The sequence below is a fragment of the Lycium ferocissimum genome, chromosome 6 (genome assembly GCF_029784015.1).
Source record: "Lycium ferocissimum isolate CSIRO_LF1 chromosome 6, AGI_CSIRO_Lferr_CH_V1, whole genome shotgun sequence".
Classification (NCBI taxonomy): domain Eukaryota; kingdom Viridiplantae; phylum Streptophyta; class Magnoliopsida; order Solanales; family Solanaceae; genus Lycium; species Lycium ferocissimum.
The window spans coordinates 11,248,883-11,269,242 of NC_081347.1; the positions used below are offsets into that span (position 1 = coordinate 11,248,883).

Consider the following 20,360-nt stretch of genomic DNA (forward strand, 5'->3'; position numbering starts at 1 on the left):
TTTATTGTTCTTTCTAATTGAATATTAATAAACTTGGAGGTTCTTCTTTGTTTACCTTTTTTTTTATTATTATTATTATTAATCAAGGACCACCATGGTGGCATTTGGTGTTAAGTCATTGACCCTATAACCTGTTTATTGTAAAAAAGGATGAGCACATGAAGAAGGACATAGACCTTGACCTCCAAAACAAGAGGAAGACTGATGGAGACTCTCTATATAACTAGATGAAACAAAAATATCAGCTTTTTATATGAGATGTTTTCCATAGCAAGTGGCAAAAGCTTGTTGTAAATGAAATAAGCTATACAAAAGTTATGGACATCGGTCCATATGACACTGTCAATAGAGGAATTTGTCACACACCGAACTTTCACTTTTCATTAAATTCTATTGTCGTGTCCATAATTGAATCGTCAAAATATACTCTCCATCCAAAATTAATAATCATTTTAGTTAAAAATAATTTAAAACAATTATTTTTTATTTTAGAAATTCAAGAGTAAAGTTGACAATTATTTTTAACTATAATTGCACAATATTTAAGAAAATGAAATCAGTTTACTTTTATTAAATAGGCTCAACTTGTAAACTATATATAGTGATTTGTATTATTTTTTTAATAGGAGTAAAAAGAATTAAAGCAACAATTAAAACAGGACGGAAGGAGTAATTCATTATAAACCAATCCAACTTTATACTCTTTTTCAATGAGAAAGAAATTGAATTTTGGAAATGGAGAACCTATCATATTTTTTTTTTTCAAATTTTATTCTTCGCGAATTTGAATTGCTTGAGCTAGTGAATATAATAACGAAAGATTATTAAAAAAAAGAAGAAAAAAAAGTGTTACTGTACAATGGTGGCCTTTTTAAGTTTTCTTATTTAAACAGATATCTTATATATTACTAATTTATTGCAGTTGCTTTAGAAATTAAATTGGAAATAGATTAAGTGGCCACAAATGCAACACTTGGAGGTAGTTGTTTTATTCTAGTTGTTATGCGGGGCAAATCTCAACTCAATCCTCTCGATTTCCTCTTGTTGAAATAAATAAGGTGGTTCTGATATTTTATTGTCAAATCTTTATTATACTTTTTAAATATATTAAAATCACCAATTTGCATTACTATATTGGTTGCTAACACCTTGAAAAAAGAAATTTTATTTAGTTGCTAACACGTCCGTATAAATTGATCCCCTCAAACTATGTATAATTTGCTTGCAAACTAACTTGTCAGCATCTAAAATTAATCGGCTAATCCTTTCTTATGGCCTTTTAAATCTGGTTTAAGAAACTAAATTCTGTTATAACTTATTAGTATGTCGGAAACTAAATGATATTTCTCTAATACTGGGCAATCAACTGTTTAGCTAAATTACAAAGACCTCTTCAACTTTGGTTTTTTGCTTTGTCGTGATTAGTATTCGAAAAGATATTAAGTTATGATTAACAGTTTCTATGAAAATAAAATAATGTATTGGGATAATAATACTTTTGATCCTTCAGTTATTGGTAAATTCGAATATTGATCCTTGTGATATATGATTAAGCACATTTTAGCCTTCAATTACATGAAATGTGTGCTTTTGGTTCATTAATATAGGAAATATATCATATTTAAACTATTTTTAGAACAATATTGCCATCAAATATGAAGTAGCAGTACAAAACTAACACAATATATGGATAATAAGATGGTGTAATGGTTAATAATTCCTTAAAATGGAGAAGATTCACAAGTAAAGGGATCAAAGTGGACATTTCAATTAATTGAAGGTTAAATGTGCTTAGACATGTATTATCAAGACCAAATCAAAATTTGATGATATTTGAGGACTAAAAGTGCAAATATTCCTAATGCATTTGACTATGTGATTTATCTAGCTAGTCGAAAGAGATTTTTTTAAAAAGTTTTTGAAGATTTTGGATGAAGGATCGAAGAAAAAATGGTTTAGAGTTATTATGCATGCATCATAAAGCTAATGATAAAGTTAAAAATTAGTTAGGCGACAACCTTTGCCATCTAAGCATGCAATATGACTTTTTGTTGCTATTTTATCAATAATTAAGAAATTAAAGGCATATCTCTATAAAATCTTGATAGAGTTATTCTGATTGATACAACACAAATGAAGCTTTCTAGATTGATTTGTGTTATTAACACAATCATAATTCTAAGAAATATGTAATGTTCTTGCTGTGCTAATCCAATAATAATCTCGATTTGGTGTATCTTTGTGCTTCCCACTTTCAGGGGAGCCTCTAAATTATTAGGGACGAAGATAAAAACATTAAAAAATTAAGGAAATTAGTTTAGATGGCCTCAAAAAGGTGATGCATATGAAGATGAGTTTGTCTACCCACCAAACTAAGGAAGATACAACAAACTCATGGATGATAATTTTGCTACGTACAACATTTGAAGATCTTGAATAATATTTTTGAGATTTGTTATAACTTTCTTTTGAAGAAAGCTATTACTTGCTTTGAAGTAAAAGAGACAGCTCGGTACATTAATTAAGTTTTTGTTATGTGTCTTTCTACAAGAGGTTGTTTTAGTTATTTGAACTCGTAACTTCCTGATCGCATAGCGAAATAACTCGTAACTTCCTGATCACATAGCGATAAATTTTATCGTTGTGTCAAATCTCCCTTTCTTTGAAGTGATATTGTCAAATTTCATCTTTAAAAAGTTACTGTTTATTTGAGATGTCACATTGTGTAGTTCTTGAAAATGAGAATTAATGGAAGAATCGAATGATCGAAAAGTTTCAAAACAAACAGATGAAGAAAAGTAAAACCACTCAACAGAACTAGTACACATGAACTTGGTGCCTTTTTCATTAGTTGTGTATTGGTATCTTATAATTTGACGTTACCATCTTTGACAAAAGAATCTTGTATCTAAAAGAAAATTTTCCTTCGCTTTTAATAAACTTCTATATCCAACAAATTTCATATTATACGTCATTGACTTTCAAAAATTTCTCGATTATGAAAAAGAATTGTATGCATTCAATTGACACCTAATTCTTCATATACTAATTAATGATAAAAATAAACATAGAGTATCACAAAATGCTACGATATGTATATCATGACCCAATTTGCAATAAAGCATTCTTCCCCACTTACCAAATCTAGGTCCTTCTGATTTACACTTGACCATAATATATGTACCCCACTCACATGCAAATGTAATTTTATAATATGGACTCAACCCTTAAGTTGTCACCTGATTCCTTCACTAGCATTGACTTAGAAATACACAATTCCCTAAAGTTCCCACCAGTCGCTTTGACAAAACCCCCCTATATTTTTTAAAATTTAGTTCAATTTATAGTCTGGAGTGTATAAGAGGGGAATGATGAAGATCTCACCTGACCGTATATTGTGTCGTATTTTTTATATTTTTGTTGTCAGATAATTGATTCTTGAATATTGCATGGGTAACCTGTTGAGATATGATCATGATTCTCTTAATTAATTAACCATGGTAATTAATTAATAATAATAAGATGGAGATTAATCTTCAAAAGCATGTGGCCATATATTTGTCTTACCTACTTTAGACGATTTTCTAATACTCATGCAAATCTTTGGTTTGTTAGGAGTAGTCATTGTCAAATCATTGGTATCCAAAAGTTAATTGTAGTTTAATATCTTATAATTATCCTGACCAGAATCCCCTTTTAGTTGATTTTGGCTATCTGTTAAAGCTCAACTCACAAGAAAAATGTTTAATTGGTGTCCACTTTTATGTGGGGCTCGAAATGAAAAACGTTTACTAAGTGGCGCTCGTGATCTGAGCTTAATGTTTTTATGAGATTTCGTATGTAAGACACTATCTTGGAGTGGTGAAGAGCTTTTTTACTACTTACCAATTATATTAAAGTTGAAAATAACTATGTTTGTTCTATAAAATAATAAATTGTTTTCCGGATATCAATTGATCTCTTTTTTAGTGAAATACCCCAACTATATGCATGTTTCATTTTTTTTTTTTTTTGCTAAGCACTCGCGCGGTATCTAATAGCTCACTGGTTCAATGAAGACAAACCCTTTCAAAAAATAGCACATGGAGAAAATATTTACAAGGTTCCGCCCATATTTTGCTCTTGTCATCCAGTTTAGCCTATATTTGTGTATAAACACCTTTTATACACTATTATACACTTTATATATACAAGGTTGATACATTATGTATAATGTTTTCCGATCCCCCGGTATAACGTTGTATAATATTGTAACTGAAAATATGATTACGTGGCGTAATATTTTATGATGGGCTGTATATATTTGAAAATTTTCAATTTAATTATATGTTAAAGAATATTTGGCACCATCAAAATAAAGTGTAAATATTGATGAGCGAGTGAGTAAAACATGGACCAAACTTAGAAGTTGTGGGTTCACAGAAATTCAGTAATTTAATTTTCATCCAATTATCTTTATATATATATTAAATTTTTCACAAAATGTTTATAAATATTTAACTTTAAAGTGTCGTTATTATTATTATATCAATTTGAACTAATTATAAGAGTTCATAAATTTTAAATTTTGAATCTAAACCTCATCCCTACCAACTCGAAGAGATAACAAATGAAGTACGTAGGTATGAGTGGAGGAAGAGAAGTGAGAAGTGTGATCATCGATCGTGGCACACCTTCATACATAATATTTCTTGCTTGAGATGATTGGATGATAATACATTGGAAATGGTGCAAGACAGGTCATTTTCTTCTCTGCTCTTTTTTGTAAAAGTTAGGCTGCAGCAATTTTAGTGCTTTTTGAATCACCTTCACCTAGGATTATTATACAAAATTACACCATAGGTCACTGAACATAAATAGCATAACTTTTCATATTTTATAAAAAGAACACTATTTATTACATTTAAAAATAAATATGTGACAATGGGAATGTCTCCAAATTAGGGAGTGATATCTTATTTTCTTTATTTTCAACAACATTTAATAGACAATTTTATCTATGGACCATGTACTATCTATCTTCTTCAACCAATATATTACTCCTCATTCCTCCATTCTTTCATTTTATTTATAAAAAACATATCCGAAAAATAATTATTATATGAGGTATTATCGATATCACTATTATTTAGTTCACACAAAAAATTATACGAGGTATATAAATTATTATACAAGGTATAACAAAAATTTAAAATATATATATTATTAATTAGACTATATCAATAATATTATGAGAATAATTATAATAATAATATTATAATTATACATTAAAAATTAAATATATATTACTAATTATACCACTAATATTATGAGTATAATAATAATGATTGAAAAAAAGATGAATATTATATATTAAAGAGAAGGTTGATAAAATTTCAATTGTAAATAAAAATAGTCCATCTTGTACAAGATTCAACGAAGAGAGAGAGAGAGAGATAATTCCATTGTACACAAAATCAGGGACAAACGGACCATTTGTTTACAATACTAATGTTAATTATATTTTCCTACTAACAATATGTAAATATTATCGTATTTTTGTCTACTTAAGTTTTTCTCCCTTATTATACACTCCTGGTTGACTTTTGTATTTTGCACCACGTTCCAATTGATTTCATAACCAATTACTATTTTTAATCGAGCTGATATTTCATTGATATAAATTTATATATATATAATTTTAGATCAATTATAGATATTTATGATATAAATTATTTCATTAAAAATTAAAATAAGAATTTTAAAGTTAAAACTCGATAAGAACTAAGTTAAGTTATAATTTATTGATTAGTCCATCTTGACTTTGTCTAGTTTAATCAAAATAACTTTTGAATAACTTAATGATTAGCTCATTTATTGACTCAACCATTTTCTCATTTATTGACTCAACTATTTTAACTTCTCCAGCCCGTCCATCTGACACTCTAGTTCCAACCATCTCACTGGCAGGGATAGAGGGATAGTGTCGATTGCGGGTTCAGTCGGACTCGATAACCTTGGTTCAAATTATCTCGTGGAAAACAATAGTGTTTCTTGCAAGGCTAGTAGTACATCTTAGTCTCTTCTACTAACATGTGATCATATGAAGGCTATAGAGTTGATGTTATGGCTCATTTATTGAGACAACCAAAGAAAGTTTAGCTGTACAAAACTCCCTATGATCACAAGAAGGCTACTAAAGTGCATGTCCTTTTAGTTTTTAGGCTACTTAAGAACAAAAAATTGGTCCATTTAGGAATTAATTAATAAATTGTCTTTTCATACGTATGATCAAGATTTAAGTCCATTATCCAAGACCATTTCTATGTCTCATTCTTAAGAATGATCACCAAACTACCGACCCACATTGGGCAATTTTTATTGAAAAAGTACTAGCTAACAAAGGGAAAGTGTTTGTTATCCATACATGTGGTCCATTTACGCAAATCAAAGCCAACCCCATTAAAAGAACAACTAAAGCCAGAGCTGAATGAATTGAAGTGGCAACTGGCAAGTAGGGGACCCAAAATTCTTAAGTTATAAGTGTTGAATCACCTTTAATTAGAATTACTTTCTGAGATTGGTACTCAAGTCAATATCTTTATATGTAAAATTTCTTGTTTACGATATAAAAATATACTGGTCAGGTAAAATATAATAGGTGCTCGAGCAGCCCCTGCCTCAATGTAGGACTAGTGACGGAGCCAAAAACCTTGATAGAAAAAATAAAATAAACACAAGAATATATCACATCTAAAATTTGAATTTGTCACCTAAAACAAATTATTTATGTTACATTTAAAGCCTTCATTATGTCAAGGGATTCAAGAACTTATGTATATTTGAAAAAATGTCTACCCTATGTGGACAATACAATTTAGATGAAGGAAATTTAATTGAATCTCCTATTGAAGTAGCTCCGTCAGTAAACGGACCGTCATGTAAAAATGAGTTCAACTGAACCAATTATTTCTTATAAGAAGCATATACATGTATGTAATATTAAATTCTGAACTTGTTATATCAAAAGTACAATGAATTCAGCCTAAAAAAAAGATTGAATGAAACTAATTGATAAATAAACGACCACCACATCCAAAAGCTTCACAAGGCCCCGACTTTCGTTGTTCATCTGAACTCGATCAAGTTAATGATATGAGTTCAGACGAATAATGAAGATCTCATATGATATGCAAAAAAATTTAAACGACAATTGATCTTTGCTGATGGAGAATTAATTATAAATATACACTCAATTAACATGAATTTTTTCATTGAAGAAGCAAGATAATTAGAATTATCCCTAACCAATTGAACACATTGTTGAACCTCGTAATCCTGATGTACCATCAAAAGTATCGTCATTATTGCACTCCTAATAATATAAGCTCTTCATGAAGCCTTAATAACAAGCTTAATTTCCAGAAAAAAGATGATCGAAGTTTGTCTAGTTTTTTATAAATTTCATCTAAAAACCTTAAACACACATAACTAAGAGCAGAATGTGGGAGACATATATACCTTTTAGACAAGTTGGATGAGGCAAAAGCAAAAACTTTGTAGACTTATATGAAAATACAGTGAACTTGATGAGGGCAGATGGATAAGGATAATCCTCACTTGTCTACTGATCATCTTCTTGGGGTAACACTTGATCAACTCTTTGTGATTTTGGCTCAACACACTATGGAATACGTCCAACATATCCAACTCAATCTTGAAGAATATTCTGATTGAACTTCTTATTTTGATCACTTACAGGTTACATCATATGTGTTAAAATTTTGAACTTTTTATTTTGATCACTTATATCTTGTGAAGGTCCTGCTGACTCTAATCCATTCGCGTTTTATTTTTTCGTTTTTTAATTTAAATTTTATCAATAAAATCAATCACCTCATATGGCTTTACAATTAAGACAGATATCGTTTCATGATGACACTTATTTGCTGAATGTAGGGGAGGAACATATTTCTAAACATATTATTTCTAGAATAATTTAAAAGGATATAGGAGAGGCACCAGTACTGCCCTTGTAATTCCACTATATTGGAGGCGCCAGACAATATTAGTATTTGCTACTCGAGTTTGGCCGCAATTAGTTAATTTTTAACCTATCATAATAGGTTACTTATTACTCTTTTAATTTAGATTGTCAGGGAGACTCATTTCAGACAATATAGTGCTCAGCCATGAGCTTGTGAAGGGCTATGGGAGGAAGAATATATCTCCAAGATGCATGCTGAAGGTGGATATGATGAAGGCTTATGACTCTATAGAGTGGGCTTACATCGAGCAGATTCTTGTATGCTTAAACTTCCCTGGGGTATTCATAAATTGGATCATGCAGTGTTTAATATCAGTAGCCTACTCAATAGTAATAAATGGGAAGCCATCTCCCCTACTTCAAGCGAAGAAAGGGCTTAGACAGGGTGACCCAATATCGCCCTACTTATTTGTCCTTGCAATGGAGTACCTATGCAGGCTACTCAAACAGTTAAAACATGATAGAGACTTTAAATTCCATCCTAGGTGTGCTAAACTCCAGGTCATTCAACTTGGGTTTGCGGACGACCTTTTGTTGTTTAGTAAAGGAGATGTGGGATCAGTTCAGAAACTATATGGCCTTTTTCACAAATTTTCAAGTGCCTCGGGGCTCCAAGCTAATTTGCAGAAGTCCTCAATTTACTTTGGAGGCGTGAGAGAAGAGGTCCAACAGCAAATACTTGCGGTACTGGGAATGACGAAAGGATCTCTGCCTTCAGGTACTTAGGAGTACCACTAAGTACCAAAAGATTATCCTTGGTGCAATGTCAGCCTCTTCTAGACAAAATGTTAGGAAGAGTCACTTCTTGGACTGCAAAACTCCTCTCCTATGTAGGAAGAGTGCAGTTACTGTACAGTGTACTTTTTTCGATCCAAAATTATTGGTCCCAAGTCTTTTTGTTGCCAAAGAAAGTTGTAGAGCAGATTATAAGGATATGCCGAACTTTCCTTTGGACTGGAAATGTAGAACTGTCTAAAAAGGCCTTGATAGCATGGGATAGGATGTGTCTACCCAAGAGCGCTGGTGGGCTGAATCTGGTGAATCTAGCGTTATGGAACAAAGCAGCTATTTGCAAACTGCTGTGGAATCTGAGCAACAAGAAAGACAAATTGTGGGTGAAATGGGTACACTTATACTATATAAAAGATGGAACTATCAACGAAGCAAGTACCATCAGGCCTCCTGGATAGTGAAGAAGATTCTTAAGGCATCGTCATATATGGAGGCAGCTGGACTGATTGTAGAAGAGGAAATTAAAGTGCAAACATTTTCAATACTACGAATGTACTTAAAACTAATGGGAACCCATCCAAGAGTTGGCTGGAGAAATCTGATCTGTAGCAACCCTTGTCCTCCAAAGTGGCTATTCATAGGATATTTAGTGGCAAATGGTAGAGTTTATAGCAAAGATAGGCTGATCAACTGGGGTATGGACGTGGATCCGCTATGCCAGCTATGTAAAGGGGTTGCCGAGACTATGAATCATCTGTTTTTCACCTGTCCAGTTGCTGCAGCAGTATGGAGCAAGTTACTACAATGGCAAGGCATTACTAGGCAGTGTTGCGAATGGCCAGAAGAATGTGAATGGATGGAGATGCACCGCAACAGTAACAACTCAAGCTCGGTCATATATCGCATGACACTTGCAGGTGGCATTTACCACATATGGAAGGAAAGGAACCAAGTACTATTCCAAGGCAAAAGGAGGAGTGCTGATACGATAGTGAGAGTAATGGTGCAAGACGTATTCTTTCGAGCAAGTAGGATGGTTAAACTAGCTGGACCCATAGCATCTCTTAATTTCTATCCTAGCTAGACAAGAAGTAGTTTTGTAGACTCGAAGCCAAGCAGATTCTGGGACTATGTCCAGCACTGCGTTTTTTTTTCTGAGCTGTAATCTTTCCAGTTGGTAATAAAATACTTAATTAATTACCACAAAAAAAATATATAATGCCTATCAAAAAATTATTTGTAATTACTTAGTTATTGATGACTTAATATTATTTATATTGTCAGTGTATAAATTAAACTTAAACTCATTATTAATTATGATATACTGTGTTGGATAATGCTAGCCTTTTAAGGTGTTAAATATACTATGAAACTCTTGCAATTGCTAGAGGGATTAGTAAAAGTTTCTCTACTTTCAACATGTATAATCGCCAGTGAAGAAGCTATATATAAAATACAAACTACATGAGATTAATGGGTCTCTTTCTTTTTTCTTTTAATTTTTACCTTAAGTGTATTTCATCATTTCGTTTCTATTATAATAACAACACTACCCTACTCTTTCGGAATTAACAGATGAATTGAGTTTTATCACTATTATAATTAAGCGCAAAATTAATTTAAAAAGTTCAATACTTGAGCTGTCATACTTACTAGTGCTAGGCTGCTAGGTATTTGTTCTTGCAGTTCAATCATGAAGTACCAATCGATAACACTTTCTCAAGGAGGCAAAACTTCAAATGTGTGTTGCTTCATTATATTGATGGTTTGCTTAATCAACCAATATCTTAATGAGACGTAACGTAATAGATATGAGAATTTTAAGAGTGATAATGGAAGTCCCACGTTTGACTAGTCATTTCCATCTATGCCGTAAGGTTACCTAATTATTGGCATTAATTAATGTGTAATACAACATTTAAACATGACTCTTTTACTCGCACTCACCTTTTACATTGTGGCTCATGAAGAGAGGAGCTTTGTGGGTAATTCTTTTCCATATATATATATATATATATATATATATAAACTGACTAAACATTTCTTATACACATATTATATATTGAGTATACACCAGTAACGACTACATACTATTACGGTTAGGCGGGTGAAATTCTTTTTAGTCGGCCAGCTGAAGATAATTAAGTCCCCAAACTGATCATATATAGTTCTTTTCAATTATATTCCATTTAATCTTGTGCAATTAGTTGGGCCGCGCAATGTGATCCGTGTAGCCTAATCCAAAACCACAAAGATCAGACCATAGTATACGAGGGGACAAGATCAGTAATAACATTTACCAGCTATTTATAAAGCTACCGAATAATAGAACCAAATAATCAACAATTGATGCAACATTAGTCATATTAGTTAATCTATGTTCCTTATTCACAAACCAATATTTATTTGATGAGACTCTGGTTTGTGGACTAGCAAACTAATATTACATGAGTTTACGTACGTCGATTGATTTCATGCTCCTTAGTAGGAACTTTCCCTGCCAGAACTATTTGCAGGTGAGCAATATAATGTACTTCCATCTCCATTTTCATCTTGTTGATTTTCAATTACCCGGAAAACTAATATAATTAAGTATATAATAGAGATACAATAACAACATCAACGTACCCAGTGAAATCCCACAATGTGGGGTCTGGGGAGGGTAAAGTATATAATAGAGTTAGGAATTTATTTTTTTAATTTTATGAGAGTCGATATAGGCTTTTACCTTAAAATTTTCAAAAATATAAGGGCTTCCACCTCCTGTGAAGTTGCATACATGTAATGAAGGGGTTGAAGGGGGTTTCCTTCGATGAAAAATTATACTAGACAAATAGGATAAACATAGTTCTTCAATTTGTATATATATATGAATTGTCGAATTTCCCCCCTTAATATAAGAGAAGCGTCTAAAATAGTTACAAATGTGGTTCAAAATTCATTTTGGGTCATAGATACAGACCTCAGGTGTGACATTCTATATTATTTTTTTTGTTTTACTACTACGCATTCGGTCAATTTCTAACTTCATACGTAACCTTTTACTAATTTTATGTCTGACGTGTTTTGGAGTCAACAAAATTTGAAAATACAAAAATTAAATCTTAATTTGTAACTGGAGGATCATTTGAAAATCCTCGCAGAAATTTTGGGAGTATGTAACCTACTGATTAAATGGAGGGCCAAAGGGGATCGTACAATATTTGGATAATTATTAATATATTCACTTTTTTGGTTTATTTTTCCTTGTTTTTTTTTTTTTTGGGTCAACAGCTTAAGAAATTTAGTTAAAGAACATGGAATTCATGAATCTTCTTAATATGTTATTCTTTACTTCTCTACAATTTTGTGTCTATCATAGCAAAACCAATTTTTGTTTTCCTGAGTTTTCTGTTTTGTTGTATTAAATTTGGGACATTACAGATAACGGTCGCTACCATGTAAGAGTATAGAATTTGGTAGAAAAATGTTGGAAATAATGGAGAAATAAAGACGAAGCAACTCAAAAAGTTTAGCATGTTAGAAGGAAGATAATAGTGTAAAAAAGATTACACCTTTGGTATATATAGTGATCAATTGATATAACAAGTTATTTGCTTTATTTTGTAAGTTACTGAATTAGGTTAACTATAGATAAATACATGTTACATATTAATTATTTTAGGAAATTTGGCATACTATGCCGTTCAGTCAAATATATGGCAAGAAATAGCACAATTTACTTTTATTGGCATGTTTTAGCCCAATTTGGCAATTTTAGTAATAAATAAAAAGTGGCGCAGTGTATGTACCCAAAAAAAATCACTTTCTTCCTCACTATTCCTCTATGACATAGTAGTACTACCACATCAACACTATCATTAACATTAATGTCGCCTTCAATCATATAAATACCTTCAGAATCCATTGAAATAATTGAATTTGGAAGAAGACCTTGAAACTCATCGTTGTTGAGCTTGAAGCTCTCGGATGAAAACACCAAAATTTGAAAACTGCAGTAACTTGAAGTGGCTACTCAAAATCTTGTTGATAACCCTTGTGTGAAGCTTATACTAAATTTTCAGCTTATTTGGGGATGATTTGAAAAGTTGCTAGTTGAAATTTTGAGATTGGACATCGAAGAAGACTGGTGTATATCAATGTACATTTTGTTAGGGTTTGCCCTGAATTTCCTACTTTATGAGGATTCTACTATAATTGTGTTTTATTTCAAAAAGGTTTTCTGTGTGGAAAGGATTCCACCAATCTATCCTTTTCTTGGAGGAGAAATTTTGGACTTCTATAAATAGGAGATCTTTTCTTCTCATACAGAATACAGTAAAGATCCACAATGTAGTCATTAGAAGAGTCTTGTTTAGGGGGAGATTATTCTCTCAATAGTTTATGCTTTTTATATTAGTGTTTCTCAATATGTAGGTCACTTGACCAAACCATATTAAATATTATGCTTCGTTAGTAGAGTTTTCTTTGTCGTCTGATTTATCGTCGTTTGAGGTTTGCAATTATAAGCTTCCATATGACGTCCTGTTATTTCGATCCAACAAGTGGTATCAGAGCCAATGGTTCAACGAGGTTGAAGACAGGTTCAAGGTGGATCTGTTCAAGTTGCAACAAATTCGATGATAGTGATGATTTTTGTCCAAAAAAAAAAAAAAAAAAGATATATCGAGTACTACATGTGGATACAATTTTCTATCATATTTTCAACAATCCTGTCACATATTTTTAAACTAAAAATTATTTTTAACTCATGCTTACTTTAAGCATGAGCTCCAATTTTCAACTCATGCTTATTTTTAACGTATGAACTCAAATTTTCAACCCTTGCTTACTTTTAACGCTTGGGTCAATTTTAAACCATGTTCACTTTTAACGCATAGGCTTCACTTTCAACCCATGCTTACTTTTAACGCTCAAGACTCAAATTTTCAACCATACCTACTTTTAACCATGGCAAGTAGCAGTGATGAAGATTATTTTGCCAGAAAATTTAGGCTAAGGGGAGATTTGTTAGAATTTGCCCTGAATTTCCTACTTTATGAGGATTCTACTATAATTGTGTTTTATTTTAAAAAGATTTTCTGTGTGGAAAAGGATTCTACCAATCTATCCTCTTCTTGGAGGAGAAGTTTTGGATATCTATAAATAGGAGATATTTTCTTCTCATATAGAATACAATAGCATCACAATGTAGTCATTAGAATAGTCTTATTTAGGAGGAAATTATTCTCTCAATAGTTTATGTTTTTATATTAGTTTTTCATAATATGTAGGTCACTTGACCAAACCATATTAAATATTATGCTTCGTTAGTAGAGTTTTCTTTGTCGTCTGATTTATCGTCGTTTGAGGTTTGCGATTATAAGCTTCCGCATGACGCCCTATTATTTCAATCCCAACACATTTCCCTGTATATTTCTTGGATGTACATCCATGTATCCCCTGTATATCCTGTGTATATATATGTGATATTCATGAAAATATTAATGTGATATATGGTGATGTACACGATATACACATGTGACATACATTGTCACAGTGATGATGCAGTTTTCCAATTCCATTTCAACTGGTTTTGACTTCGAACCAGTCCAAATCACCTGTAATCTTACTCAAATTTTGTATAGACTTCATCCAAGAGTTTCCAATGAATTCCAACTGCACCCACTCAAAAAACCATTGCCTCAAAAAATTTCAGATCTAGTTTCAAATTGAAGCAATTCAAATGCATCATTAATGGTGAGAATGCAATTTATGATGATGATGATGATGTAAATTAGCTTTAGCAGTTTCAGGTGCTTGTGTATTAGATTTAAATGAATTAGAAATAAGGAGGGGGTATCCAAGATTTCTTGCATGTCCGTCCATTTCGGGGAATTTGACTATTTGTTGTCAATTTATTTGGGTTATAATTGTTAAGCCTAATCTTTGGCTAAAACGCTTCTTATAACTATTAGCAGAGGTATATATGTACGATTTCTCTTAATTTTAACAGGATGTATATGTGTGTATTGATTAAAGGTTAGCTGATGCGTGGAAAGTTAGTCCATTTTGGTCGATAGTGATACGGTGCTAACAGTCCAAACTGGTGCAAGCTAAGCGTGGGCTCTTCTGGTTGCTGTCCACTCGTAGAAAAAAGGAAAACTTTCGACGTGGCAAATATTTAGACTGTATTTAGGATACACAATTATTGTTTTAAAAATTTCTAAAATGTAGCTACATTTTGAGTTTTGTAGCAAATACACACTACATTTGTGTAAGTGCATGCCCTGATACATCTTTTTCGTCTGGCTTCAGAGGTGATCATACAAAGATGCGTTGATAGAGCTTCAACTGATATCCGCCTGATACAACTACTACTCGCCGCTAATACAACTGATATCCACCTAATACAACTGACAGCCGCCTGATACATCAACTATAGATACGTTTCCTTAAACGCAAAATATAGCTACGTTTCGTAATTACACTCTAAATTATAACTATTTATCCCTTGAAAAAACTCAGTACTGAAAGAGCATAGACTATATCAAAAGGCAATGCCCACGATGTGTTACAGGGCTTTTAGATGGGCCTAAGAAGTAGGTTTGTCATTAATTAATAAAGCGATTTTGTGGCAGAAGATAAAATCAACATTGATCTAATTTGGAAAGAAATATCAAGGCATGTTCTTCATTGATATATAGTTTTTTCAGTTTAAATACACTTCAGAAATTAGAGTGACAATGGAAGTTCCACGTTGGGCGTGTCACATTCATATATGCATATATTGGCCATGATATGATTTTTAGCCTAGTTTGCTCTTACACGTTAGAATAAAAAGAGAAAGGAAAACTAATTCAGTTGCGGTTATTTTTCCTTTTTTTTTCCAGTTTCTAATTTTTGCGTCATTATATTTGCTTTGATCAAATTATAGGATAGGCATTATTTCTTGTTACGTTAAGTACAGCTCATATCGAATTCAAACTAATAAAAGATAAAATAGTGACAATTAATGTATATAAAAAGAATGATTAAAGTGATCATGAATCATGAATGGAAAGTACTTCAACAATGTCATGACAATTAGTCGTGCCTGTTGTAAATATGATAATAATATGGATGTCCATAACTTCTAGGAGTTATCTCACCATTATGTGAAGTTATACCACATCTCCACTACTCCCTCATTCATCTCCCACAACACCATATTCTTCCCCACCTTCTCAAGGGGTTAATGACATATTCAAGACAATCTTGTAACCCCCCTCTATGTAGTATTATAAATAGGGGTATGATATGTGATGTACTAACACTTGAATATACTTGGATGAATAAGAAAGCTCTCATCTCTTGTCTCTTATTTCTTTATTGTTCTTGCTTCATCTTTTGATATATTGTACTAACTCTTTTAGAATGATTTTACAACACGTTATCAGCACGAGGCTCAACGATTAAAGGCAAGAATATTATCCACGAAGTTGTTTCGAGAGAAAGTTTGTATGGGTACGTAATTCTTCATTCATCACATTCAAGGTATGAAATATTTTTTCACTATTCATAATTAGTTCACTAATACGTGAGAAGTCCTTATCATGAAAGATGTGTCAAATTTCTCTTTCACTGTGAAAGTTATTATTGCAATATTATTTGTTTTTGGCAGTGAAATAAATGTTCACTAGAAGAGTAGTAATTTTACTTAGAAAAGTGAAAGGTGCTTTCTGCCTAACAAACCATATGGTAACATCTACGAAGTCTTCTTAATTATTCATGTATCTATTCAATGGGAATAACTATGTTACATATGTCTTACAGTCTTAGTGATCTATAATGGCTTACAAGTTACTTCTAATAAAGATTCATATTTGTATGTATTTACTTAGAATTTGATTTACGCATATGGATGAAAAATGTATGCTGACCAAAGAAAGTTTATTTTTTATTTTTTAATGTCTGTGACAAAATGGTATCTGCTCAATGGTGGCTAACGATTTTGCTTCCTTCGTCTTTGTGATCAAAGAGTTACGCCTATTATTACAGTTTTGCCAAGTGATAAGAAAAGGTTTGCATTTTATCTTGTCAGGTACATTAACACTGTATGCAAAATTTAATTTCTTGTGCATTTTGGGTTTTGAGTTACTTTATTTTGCATGACCCTTATTCATAACATGACAGTTTTTTGATTGAAAATTTTTAGCTATTTCTGCTTTGTGGTTATAGTGTCATAATTGTGGTGCCATTTTGTTACCTGTTAAATGTATCTAATGACAATTTTGATTATAAAGGAAATTCCCAATAACCTGAGGATACAGTTAAAGATCTTACTGGAACATCATGGTTGGTGAATGCAATATGCTACATTGCTACTGTTGTTTTTATTTCGAGACATTTATTTTTCAAAATTACTGCTCGCTCACAACGTACGATGCATTATTTTTGGTTAATTCAATCACTATATAAATAATTAATGCTTCATACATTGTGATAGTCTCTAATTTTCTTTATGCAGAATATGAATATCTTTTTTCTATCTTGTATATTAATATATAGATGACCTATTGACTTCCTCTATTTTGCATAAAGTCGATCATCCCCTGTTTCAGAATATGTTGATATATAATTTTGTAAACTAAAGGTTGTGAATTTGATTAACTACCCTTTGATTAACTCTTTGACCTTTTATGCCATTGTATTAAGAGGGTAAGATATCGGGTTAGAATCCCGGTGCACCATGATAATAAGATGTTGGATTCAAGTCCCATTTGTTTATTGCCTAACACGCCTTTATATGGATACGACTTTGGGTTTGAGTCCCGATGCACTATATTGATGATATAATGATGACTAAAGCAAAGTAATGTGTATTTTGATGAAAAATCGTGAAACCTGTCTTTGATATGCTTCATTCCTTGATGTGAATGTGGTAGCAGTGCATAATATATATGTTTGAAAGAAGACAAATGGTCAAATGTATGAATCCGGACGTGGAGGAACAAAATAATAATAGTCATCATTGTGGTAATATAAAAGGAAGAACATTATGGGTTCTCAAAATTGTTACATCCCGTACTTTTGTATGATGGATTTGTCGAAAGTGAATCGACATAAGTTCAAAGACAAGATAATTTTTGAGGTTATAAGTAGTTATGCTATGTTTAATAAGTGATAAAGAAGTGTCATAAGAACTAGAGGTTAAACGAATCAGATAAAATAATTTTCGTTGAGGTTCAACATTTATTTGAATGAATGGCGGTCCAAGCTATAATTCCCCGTATTTTTGGACTAGGAAAGTGGACCGTCCAACATGAGTAAATTTACTCGAGCCCGGAGGATTTGATCATATTCAAGCATGAAATGAATAACTTGGTGTATACAAGGAATGAAGTTCCGAAATGATTTAAGACGAAAAAAATGTCACGACGATGAATGCAAATAATAGTTTATGTGTGGAAAATGAGGTTATGGACTAGTGCTCTATCACATGAGTATATAAGTACTATTTAAGTGAATTGAGATCGGGAAATTAATAAAGATTATTGGATAAATATTACGTGAACAACAATATTTGTTCTACAATAAAACAAACTTTGGATCTACAAGTTGCCATGTGGCAGTGGACAAGTTAATGATGGCATTAATTTTTGGTGAGTCATAGCACAATTAGTGCCTAGGTGACACATGTAAAGGGGGAATAAGCCAAATTGGACCATTAACTCACCTACTTCTTACTAATCACGTTAGAAAAATAAAGACAAGTTAGGATACAATGTTTAGTGGATATAGCTAGACTTTACAATTCTAAAGAGGTAATAGAAGAGGGATGCAATTGAAATATAGATGTAGCAGCATGTAACGTGTCCTTGCTGCTCCTATACAGCAACGTGAGATACAATTTTAAGGAAACGTCTTATTTTACTCAAGGACAACATACGAGTTTTGCTCACCGCTTCGATCTCGTTGTTCTGTTTTATCGTGTTGTTGAATTCGAAATTTCTTCGAAGTGAAGCAAGGTGGAAGAAGAAGATTTATTGCCAAATAAGGTAAGAATTCTCCTATTCTTGAATTATTTAAGGTCGTCCGGGTTATAGCTAAATTGTGGGATCAGAAATACGAAAGTTATATCGAAAATCGAATAAATTGTTGTTATCGTATGGGTTGTTTGGTGGCTGTTTTGGAACTTGTTATTGTTGTGTTGTTGTTGTTAATATTGTTGAGAAATTTCGGAATGAAGATGGGGTTTAAAACTCTTGTTTAATTGACAAACCGAGCTTGCCGCTCGTCGCATTATTGTTTGAATTATTGAAACTATTTTATATTGTTGAGGGGCTGTATCGATGGGATTAATTGTTGATGTTGTTAATATGGTTGTTGGTATTGTTGTTGATGATTTGGTCGAGTTGAGTTCTCGGGGTTTGTTGAATTTATAAAGGAAATGTTGTCCAAATTTCTATAAATAAAGTGCTAGCTTAGGGTTGGATTCCTAAGTACCTATAGCTAATGTTTGGTATCTACTGACGTTGTTGTAGATCTTGGGAAGCCCGAGACTTAAGTTTGGATTAGCTTAAGAAGCGGACAAGGTATGTAAAGGCTATCCCTTCTTTCTTTTTGGCATGAATTACATAAATGAGAGAACGATGAACATACATGACTCCAATGAATTCTAGTTCTCAGCCGTACTTGGCATGAAAGTTGTCTTTGATTCTCAAATGTTGGTTCATTCTAATTATTCTATTGAGTCTCAGATGATGATTTAGTTTGTATATGGTTGCTCCTGATATTCTAATCGTGCATAACGTTATTACATCATTTCACCGAGTCCCGAGCTGGGTACGTATTGTTGACACCCAATTTCGTCCCTCCTTTATTCCTATTTATTTCTGCGGGCTTCTAAATTTATTGACTAGCTAAACACTTTATTTTCACTATTATTTTTTATTTCTACTATTATTAATGTCGTTACTTTCATTTTCACTATTTCGCTATCCACATTACTAGCATTACTTTATCACAAATTTCAAAAGGGTTCGTCATTATTTTATTTTTGTACTCGTTAAATTAATTATACTTTATTAAATCTTTACTTTCTACATACTAATTATTAATTGTCTTCATTGTACTAGTTGTTAAATTAGAAACCCAAAAGGAATTAAGTTAAAGGAAGAAAGGCCATAAAATTAATAGCCCAAATCAGCCCACTATCCGTTTAAACAGACCAGCCCAACAACCGGACCAGCCCATACCCATTACCTGACCCGATCCGGCCCATTTTTCTTTTCATTTCATCAGCCTCTTTAGAACAAAATAGAAAACCTAATCCATTTTTCTTTTCTTTCCCAGCCGCAGCCTTCTCTTACCTCTTCTCTCATCTCTCTCGTCTCTCCTCCCTCTCTCCTCCATTTTCAGCTACGATACAACCCCCTTTCACCCTCACAGATTTTGCCTTTCCATTTCCGTGTAAAAATCGTCTCTAGGTCCGCTTTATCTGCTCCTCTGTTGTTGAAAGGGAAAGACCTTCCCCTTTTTGCTTCAAGATACGACAACCTCCAAAAATCACAGAGAGTCAGCCATCTGAATCACGTGAAAGATTCCAACGTTCAGGTTGGCTGAGGCTTTGATTCGGTTT

The 20,360-nt window shown here is 32.3% G+C and overlaps 1 protein-coding gene across 1 annotated transcript; it reads left to right on the top strand.

Annotated features, from left to right (window-relative positions):
* Positions 1-8,218: 8,218 nt before the first annotated feature.
* LOC132061093 (uncharacterized) lies at positions 8,219-9,842 on the top strand. The gene is made up of 3 exons (XM_059453963.1): positions 8,219-8,744; positions 8,797-8,876; positions 9,027-9,842. The coding sequence occupies exons 1-3, from the start codon at positions 8,219-8,221 to the stop codon at positions 9,840-9,842; spliced, it is 1,422 nt and encodes a 473-aa protein (XP_059309946.1).
* Positions 9,843-20,360: the final 10,518 nt, after the last annotated feature.

Bases quoted from the DNA above. Each gene is read 5' to 3' on its own strand.
- LOC132061093 (XM_059453963.1), top strand. From the start codon at position 8,219: ATGCTGAAGGTGGATATGATGAAGGCTTATGACTCTATAGAGTGGGCT. The intron at 8,745-8,796 runs GTACTTAGGAGT...GTGCAATGTCAG, and splicing joins GAAAGGATCTCTGCCTTCAG to CCTCTTCTAGACAAAATGTT. The intron at 8,877-9,026 runs GTACAGTGTACT...AGCATGGGATAG, and splicing joins GTAGGAAGAGTGCAGTTACT to GATGTGTCTACCCAAGAGCG.